Source organism: Apteryx rowi, unplaced genomic scaffold, assembly GCF_003343035.1.
Source record: "Apteryx rowi isolate R43461 unplaced genomic scaffold, aptRow1 scaffold_136, whole genome shotgun sequence".
NCBI lineage: Eukaryota > Metazoa > Chordata > Aves > Apterygiformes > Apterygidae > Apteryx > Apteryx rowi.
In genome coordinates this window covers 1,383,197-1,392,983 of record NW_020447597.1, presented here as the reverse complement: position 1 = coordinate 1,392,983, position 9,787 = coordinate 1,383,197, and the positions used below count along the sequence as shown (strand labels likewise).

The 9,787-nt window shown below is 35.4% G+C and overlaps 1 protein-coding gene across 2 annotated transcripts in view; it reads right to left on the bottom strand.

Moving 5' to 3' along the window:
- Positions 1 to 1,370: 1,370 nt before the first annotated feature.
- LRRC6 (leucine rich repeat containing 6) overlaps positions 1,371 to 9,787 on the bottom strand; it is a 34,447-nt gene continuing 26,030 nt past the window's right edge. For both annotated transcript variants that reach the window (XM_026057062.1, XM_026057063.1), the window contains one exon: positions 1,371 to 1,866. In XM_026057062.1, coding sequence (XP_025912847.1) covers positions 1,680 to 1,866 — 187 coding nt within the window. In that variant the 3' untranslated portion in view covers positions 1,371 to 1,679. The remainder of the gene's footprint in view (positions 1,867 to 9,787) is intronic.

Genomic DNA, 9,787 nt, shown 5'->3' with positions numbered 1-9,787 from the left:
TATAGCAGTATCAAACAATACATCATGAACTTTACAATGTGCTGACAGATATTGTGGGCACTATCCGAATTTAGATTGCTACTTAAACACGGTATTTTAAGTAGAGTTTTAGTGATTCAGTTATAAATACAGTTTATTAATTTTCCATCTTAAAGATGAGAAGAAGATACAACCACAAAATACTTGATTTTTTTCTGAGTTTAATTTGCTCATACTGTCCTACTTGGCTAGAAGCAAAAGCTGCTTCTTTCCTCTCCACAGTGTTTTGAATCAGGAGCATTTTCATTCTCTGTCCTGAGTAAGTAAGCTCTAGATTACATGGGACTAAATGAAGTCTTCCTTTATAGAGAGTTTCACATTCATTAGCAAGGTAACGTACATCACTCTGCTTCCACCTCTCCCCCCTTTTGGGGGGGGGGGGGCTGGGCTTTCTCTTTGTTCTTTTAAATGATACTGGTCTTAAAATTTGAAAAACAACCAAAAAAAACAACAAAGGGATTTTTTACTATAGCATTTATGCTAAACGTCTAACTAAAAGGCCAAAAAAGGCATTCAAGCACAAATATGCTTAAATCCATTGTCTTGTAGGCAACGGAGCTAATGAAGTTTGGTTTCATATGGTTTTAAGTCATAGGTCCCCTATATATTCTTCATTTCAACAACAACCCAATCAAGAAATATTTGCTGAGATCCTCCATCTGCAAAATTTCACTGTCCTCTCAATATTTATTTTTTAGGAAATTGGGCAAAAATAAAATAGAATAGGTCTTATCAAATTGCAATAATTTCCTCATGAAATGGTATCCCAGAATACATTTGTTCCTTGATGTAGCCTGTTTCATTCATGGGCCAATCCAGAAGCTGAGGAAAAAAAAAAGGAATCTAATTGCTAAACAATGGTTGGAGGGTAGGGAAAAAGCAGCTTGTGCCATTCCTGATGCTCAACCTAATTTCATTCCAAAGCTAATCACAGACTTCAACTAACTGTGCTATTTTTTGAAGCAGCCTGAAGAAGCTGGAACCTTTTAGAAAGCTGCATGAGGAGGAACTAAAATGCCCTTGCTGATCTCTCCCAGCTCCGCCCCGSTGCCAGATCTCTGGCATGTTGTGTTCAGCATTAACCTCTCCCAGCATCTTCAAGGAGTGGCATTGTCGTACCAGCTCCAGACGCAGAGCTCTGTGTTATGTTGGAAAATTCACTGACGTATATTAAGTTACAGCAATGTCTCTCATTCCAAGAATGCACTGTTTTCTTTGACTGTTGTCTTTCACAAAAAAAGAAGACRCTGGAAGAATCCATAGAGATTTCAACTAGTTTCAGTTTAGTCAGAATAATCATAAAGCTTATTACAAGTACTTCCTTCCTCCCTTTTCTCTTTTTCTACAGTAATATGTCATGTTTTAAGCTAGACAGTAAATTTTGTGGAGCAATGACAATATCTGACTTATATAGCCCCATTCTGATTTGAGACTTACTAAGTGAACAGTCTGGAAAAAAGAATTTATAGAAGCAATATACTAACAGAAAAAGCAGCATAAAACACAAGTTTAACAAAGTTTATGATAAGAACTGTAGCAATATTCTCCAACCTTAGCATACATTATACTTACATTACATATAGAGTCATGAAAACAATTCAGGCATACAGGCCACATACAAAGAGAGTATTGAGAACATTTCAAATTAAGGGTGGAACATCTTCACTATTTTCAACATTAGCATAACTCTTCTTAGTCTCTGTAATCTTTCCTGGTTGTAACCTAATAGGTCCCTGTCCAATTCGTTCCTTTTCTTGGATTATCTTTGTCACATCAGGGAATGAATATTTACTAGGATCCACTTCTAATTTCTCAACTCGTCCACTTCTGCAAYGAGAGGGAAACAAATGGAAAATACTTAATTTTGGTGTTAAATGTAACAGCACTATTTTGGGGGCTGTTTATAAGCCTGTTGACTTCAATATGAGATTTGTTGCCGAGTACAATTAAAGAAGGATTAAGAGATTTTATTAATTGTAAATTGACTGTTACCAGAAACTCACTGTAAACGCAGAAAAGTCACTATAAAATCTCTAAGATTTTGTACAAAAGAAACCTTAGCCTAACAATATTGAAAGTTAATTTTTTGGCACCTGTGATTTGTTTTAATTCAGCACATGGTGATTGCTGGTATCACATTATAAATGGTTGGCTTCTGAAATAAGATAGGTTTTGAGAAAAAATTGTCTTTTCTTTCTTTTTGTTGTTCATTTTTAGCTCAGTACCTTCACAGGAGCTGTTTAATAACTTCTACATGACAGATTAAACCTTGGAAAACAGAAATACACCTTTATTTAGAGAGAAAATATAATTGTACTAATTTATTTGCTTATATCAGCTAATTCTTATGTTTTGGCTATATGAAGCCTAACAATGTTYATATGATGAGCAAATTTTGAATGAAATTATTAGCACGGTCAGAATTATAACAGAATTTCCTGATTCAAACCATGTTATGGATATTCTTTTAGATCACACTTAAAGATGTGTACAGTCCACTCAATAAGGCAACATATATTGCATCATGATCAGAGATTTTAAATATTCTTAAACTTGCTGTCTTGCAGCATTTAAAGCAACTGTTTTTTTCTAACAGAGGAGCTAAAACACTTACATGGAAAAGATCTCATCTGTTTTCAAGCAATTTGTAACTGTTTACAGGAAAAAYGGGAAAATGGAAATGTAACTGTACAATGATGTTCTAATTTCTGCAAATTCCAACATCATTTGTATATCCCAGTACTAACTTTTCTTTTATACATTGGGTCATCCAAGCTCAGCATTACAAAAGGCAGTACACCATTCTTCAAAGATGTGAGAAAACTACGTTTGCCCAGGAGATCAGAACGGTTCAACAGGACTAGAACAAAGGAAGAGGTAGCAAAGCCACTGGATGAAAAAATGCATTTCTTTGATGTAAATATGTAAAATATGTAAATAAACTATATTAAAAGTTTTTAGCTGAATAAAATATTTTTTGAAAAGAATGMCTGTGAATACACTATCTTTAGTTATTAGAACAAAGAGAGAGTTTTGTCAGGGAGCTGCCAAAAGGCTGCCAGCCTTGCTCCATCAAGCCCCTCTGGGGCCTGAACAGACATCCCAGCACACATCTGCGTGCATGATCTCCGTCCCAGTGGAGGAGAGATGCAGAGGGACTCATGGCAGACTTCTTCCTTTCCTGCTACGCCAGTGCCGAGGGAAATGCGACTGACAGAAGAGGTGGTAATCAGCCTAACCACCTCTGTCAGCCTTATGCCACCAGATTCTTCTTGTGCCAAGGGAATTATTTGCTSATTTTGCTGAGCAGGAGACAACTGGAGAGCCCCCTGTTTTAATAATCTGGATAACCTTCTCCCACAAATGGCACAAACAAACAAAAACTATTCAGAGGAGAATTTTATGGGTAATGAAGACAGATACAAGACAACTCTTCCTATTTCTTCACCCTGAATGTTCTTCAATTTATAACGCTAGATTTTTTATTATATGAGACAGCTTAATGAAATAAAAGTGGATTCATTTTGGGGCAACATTCTAGAAAATGTTCATTCCCAAGAGGCAATAAATGTTTTTGTTTCTTGTGTAATTTGTGAGATGTGCTGTGACCTTGAATCACTTTATTAGTAGCTATTGGGGAGACTCCAAAAGGAGCACACTCTGTCCAGAATCTTATCTTTGCGTCTGTGATGTGTGAACTTAGCACTCCGAAGCACCTCAGAAAAAGCTAAAAAAGCATAAATATGAAAATTAATTAGCCTCAGTGTGTGCTTCAGTCACATGGTAGAAAAGATTTTCCYTGATTTGATGTATTTTAATTAGTAGTGATATTTTGGATTTGTTCAACAGCTCTGAAATGTCACAAATTACTAGTCATGAAAATACAATAAACTTTATGGAGTTTGAATAGCTTATTGCTTACCAGCAGAATACATTTAAATRCACAAGAAACTAATTAACAGTGAGTGTCATTACTAACAGGCCATGTCAACAAGCTATGAAAGGATTATACACATCAATCATTCTCAAAATTTAATCAGCACATGCTATCTATGAATGTCTATTAGTGACTGACAATAGGAAAGACTAAGAATCAAGCAATGGGGATTTGGGTATCCAAAAAGAAAGTGTTTTTGTCATGTACTTATATACAGATAATCAAATATTCTATACTTGTTTCTAATTAGACTATTGTTGGAAGATTGCATTTTTGGATTATCATTTTTGGATATGCTRATGCAGGATGAGACAAATGAGATCTTTCCGAAAAGGCCTGTAAAAATTTAGGACTGGTTTCTTTTCTAGGCTGAGGGTTTTTTTGTGAAGGAAAGGAAGGAGATAGGTAAATTATAGGTCTTTTACCTCAGAGTTGAATGTATACTGTTCTGATACTTTTTTAGGGGTCAATGCTGCTTTGATACTGTTTAGAGCTCTAAAACTGTGTGACTGATACAGAGTTCTTAACAAACACCATGGCAATGGAAAACTGGTGCAGCAGAGTAGAAATGTATCCTCATCTACCTCATCTATCCTCATGTACCTTCATATAACAACACACTGCCCAATAGAAGCAGGGTCAAGCTGTGTTCCATATAATGGAAGCAAGGATTTCCTTTCTGGTAAAAGGAGTAGCTCTTTGGTACCCACACTTACAGTATAGCTTCATGGTACCGTCATGATACAAATCTTTAGCTGACGTCAACACTCAGTTATACTGAAGTCATTGCAGCTTTGACACATATATCTGCTGGTAACCTCCTCCTCTCTCATCATCTAATCTGTGCAAAAACAGGCATACCGATGATGTCAAGATTAAGCAGCTGACAATTTTTGGAAGAAAGAATAAGTTTTAGGTCATCTAGATGTTTTTTTCCACGTAACTCTAACTATCAGAATACAAGCAATCTKGTTGCTGAAGCTCCTTCATGAGCAACAGTAAGACAACAGTGATGAGGACAGTAAAATCTCTGGCAGGACCAACTACATCACTTGTCTGGAAATCTCAATTTTAAGGATTTTAAGTTTTTTTTTTTTTCCTTAGGAAGGCTTTTTATAGCTTTACACAGTTCAGCAATGACTTTTAAAAGAAAATAAAAAGACCTCACAATAAAGAAATGGCAATAAGTCCCTCAACTCTAAATAACTATGTCAGCCTGCTGAGCGATCAGGTATGTGGCAGAACATATATCTGATAATTTGATGTTTTTTGATAATTTACACTTATGTTCACAMAATTCTTAATCCCCAAATTTGATATTTTAAAGACCTGACAGTTATAATCTACTTTTTCAGCTTCTGAATTTCAGTAGAAATTCAGAGTCTTCAGAATCAGTGAATCTTGGGAAGAAATGAATGCACAATGATTGGTGGAACTAACTTCAATTTTCAAGGACTAGACTACAGTCAGGAAGAACTGACAAATCACTGGTAAGAAGTTCTGATAAACAAAATGCTGCTGATGTCCAGGCCATCCTGTTCTAAAAGACAAATACCTCTCATAATCATAATCATCAGACTAAGAACATGTATAATACCAACACCCACATTTATAAAAGTTACAGAGAAAATCATAGTTACYGTGACATTTTCAACTGTATTCATGCAGCTTTTGCAGTTTATCTCTACTGAGATGATATTAAAAATAGGATAATGATCTGAAATGCAAATCTGTGAATTCCCTAAGTAAAATACATGATAGCTACTATATGAATTCATCATCTGAAAMCTGAAAAGAAGTTTAACTGGAAAAAAAAATCTATGACATTTTAAAGGTGAGTGAAAGTTTTCAACCTGCAACTTCTGAGTTTTCATTTCTACAGTGAGACTCATGGTTTGCATTACTGAGGTGAATACACTGAATTAGAAGAATTCTAGATTAACTTTTTCAGAAAACAAAACCTGAAGGAATCATATTAGATCATCTAGCTCTCCCCCCTGCTTAGCCAATGTTGAAGTTTCAAGTCTAACCAAAATAAACTTTTAAATCCATCAACTTTTGAATAACTTATCTTCCTGGCTATAAATTTTGGAGGTCAAAGCACGGTTTATTAGAAAGGTGATATGTAAGAACACCAGATTGGAACTTCCCAGGTCCTCAGTTTAGTCCTTTATCTTTGCAGGAAATCACAGCACACAATCTCTTTCATAAACTGATCAAGATCAGAATTCTGTGGACAACAGAAACCTTGCATATCATAGGGATCAGAACAAGAAAACTATATTGTTTCTGAACAGGAAATAAGAAAGGCACAATCTGCAGGTGGTAGAAAAGATTACTTCTGCTGATTGTTTGTTGTGCCTACTGTAATGGACCATTGTCCCAAACAACATCACTGGGACTGTGATGATATCAGTATTAAGCAACACCAGCAAAAACAGCTTGCAGCCTTTCAGAAGTAATTTTACGATGTTAGAGACTTCGACCTTAATTCCCCTTTACAGCATCTATATGTACACTTTGTTGATATGGATGTTTTTTCAAGTTATCTATTTGCTGGTTTGCCCTTTGCCTTCTTTTTCACAGACACTTAAAGATACCAAATTTCAAACTGACCTTGACTGTTGGCAAGAGACATGCTCCAACTCCTACAGTTCCTGAATTTACCTTGAGTTTCTGGGTTTGTCTATATTACCAACTTATTCTCACTATTTCATTATCTCAGAAAAATTAAAAGCACTGTTAATTTGTCAGTCATAGTTGAGTCCAGTTTAGACATTAGGGAATCTTACATTGAAAACATGCTTTATTCTAGCAAGATATTAAGATTTTGATTACAAAGTTMTGGAAAGCTGCAAAGAAACCTTAAAGTATACCTGCCCTTGTACTCCTTATCTGAAAAGGACAAGAGTTCTCAAGACGACTTTAAGTTGTAGTAATCAAAGGTTAACTCAACAGTATTCTTGAGAATGTTATCCTCCAGAACAGCTCTCCTTATTTTAAAGCCTCCTCACTCTTATTACAGTTATGGATTACCAGATCTTTGTGTGTGCAAATGAATTTTCAAATCATTCCATAGATGCCCCACCTTTCATCCTCCTCATTAATCAAACAATAGAGATGTATACTCTCTACTTTGATTAGCTCTGGGCTTTTATGAGAATGCAAATGAAACTATACTTTAAGCTCAATTGAGGTAAAAAGCCTTTTTAATATGTTGCTTAATCATACCTGACTCCACTTCCTGATTAAGAGGCCAGTTGAACTCCCTTCTCAGACAACATAAATTGCGTGGTGAAAGTTCATGTCTTCATAACAGTTAACAAACTGAAAAGATATAGCCTGAAAAGATATTTCTGTAATGCTGTTCAACTCTCCAGATTTGCAGTCTACTGCCAGGTCTTTATTGAGACCACACATTACATGTCAGTAGGACAAATAATGGATTTGCCAATTGTGACCCTTCCACATATTTATTCACCTCCTRTTCAGGCCACATTTCAGATACACTTAGCTTTCTTCAAGTTAAAATGTTTATGTTTGGTTTAGGAGCAGAAGTGATGGTGAATTCTGGTTTTGAAAGATCAGGTAAATCCTCTTGCCATTCCTTAGGGTGTGTTTGTTTGTCTATGCCTCCACTCAAGTTCTGACTTCACCTTATCTCACACTCCCAGTCTTGAGACATTATTCATTTTGTTCTACTGTTTGCACCTTTGCAATATCATGTTCTCTGCTTTCCAGCTTGTCACGTTTCTATCCCTTTCTGTTACCTGCAGAAATGCAAGACTGGGAGAGAGATCYTCAGCCATTAAGTCCATGGACAGGGAGGGGAGTATTCCTACACTTTGCAAGAATTCTTTCAAGCACTCAAATTAGGACTCCTCACACACAAGATAAGATTCCTACCCTTACACCTACAGTTTTCTCTGACAGATTTGTTTTTTGCATCTTCTCCACCAAAATGAACCAAGCTATATCAGGGTCACCCAGTAAATCAGGGCTTCCCAGTAAGTCTCGTCTCCAGTGACACTCTTAGATCTCCAGTGAGAGACTTGCACAGAGCTTTTGAAATAATCAGCCTTTTTTTTTTTTTGCTTGTCAATAAATGAAAAAGAGCTGAACTAAAAATAAGAAACAATTCTCCAAGGTAAGTAAAATAATTTTTGTACATCATTGTGAAATTGTAACCCACAAAAGAAGTGATGAAGTGCTTGTTAGACAAAGGTTGGAATTAAAATCCAATAAAATGATTAAAAACGACCAATTTTTCTTGGCCTTGAGTTCAATGAAAGCTACAGGAATTTTATATAYTTGATGTCTCTCCCAACTAGTCAAATCTCGCTGAAATTGGATAACCTGTTTGAATTATGTATGTACTGGCAGACAGACAGGTGGAGGTTCCAGTAGCATAAGAACTTTTTTTTCCCCCTCTTAAGAATTCAGGTATAAAAGAAAAAAACAAAAAAGCCATAAATTACACTCTGCCACTAAGAAGCTATTCTAATGGAAGGTAAACCACATTTTTAACTTAATGCGTTATGCTGTATTGTCTATAGTTGCTGCTAGCTTAGTTAACCAGTGCAATCTTGCTTAGCTAAGAGTAGAAAGACATAAYAGTAAGGTTTGCAATGCTTTAACTATTCAAGTAGAAAACATCACCTCTGCTTTACATGGTTCAATCATTCATTGCAACAGCTGTGTATAGACCAGAACCTGCTGATTTATTTTTAATTCTGTGTCTGTGAAATCCTTTAACTCATTAAATGAACTCATAAGACACTTCTGCTGTATTTCTTTACCTCTGCATATGAAGAATTACAGTGAAAAACAAAGAATAAGGAATCTCCTATATTTACCTCCTTTCTTTACTGGAAGGATTCAAGAGTGTATAAATTTACATTTAGATACAGTTTGAGTTTCATTTAATTCTTTTTTTTTTTTTCTTTTCCAACATGATAAAGGAAGAATAGTCTGAAGCTTAGGGTATAAGACAAGTATTATCAACTTCATGTAACTGTTACTTTTAAAATTTCCAGGATGACTCTAGAAAAGTCAATTCCTTCCTATATTTGAGTTTCACCTGTGAAACTGTGATAAACTCAACTTCTCTACCTCACAAATGAATTGTGAGGACAGGTACAGTAAAGACTATGGCATTAGCAGCTGCTATATTAATAGAGGCTTTATAAATCAATACGTCAAATTCCTTCCAAGGAAACTTGTCTCTTTGAAAATTTGAAATACAGTTATGAATACAATCACTGAAGAAATCTCTTTTATGTGGCAGAAGTAATGACAGTATCATCATGTAATCTAGCTAACAAGAGTTAAAGAAAGAGATTTAAAGCACTGCATTATAGTTTAGTAGATTATATGTCTGAMAGAGAATTTAGCTAAGATATCTGTAGCCATCAAGTGAAATCACTGTAATGAATGTTCTTCTGTAATCTAAGAGACAACTATTCAACAAATTTTAACATCTGGCTAGTCAGTGACTTTCCAGCTAAAGAGGTCAAATTTTTAGTAAGAACTATAATTCAAAATACTTCTTTCCCACTTCTGATTTTGTGATGTATCTTCCTCTAATATTTAACAGTAAAATTTGTATTTTTGCTTCAAAAACTTCAGTAAGCAAGTTTATAATTGCTCAAACCTGTACTGAAGTCAAACACAAGAACTTGTCCTTCTGCTGTGCCATGGAGTAGCTTTAGATCATCAGCTAGCAGGAAAGGGGACTTGTCCCCATCGTTACTTCTATTTAATTATTTATTSTGTAGTCAAAACTAAAGGCACAGAGAGGGTGCTAAGAAA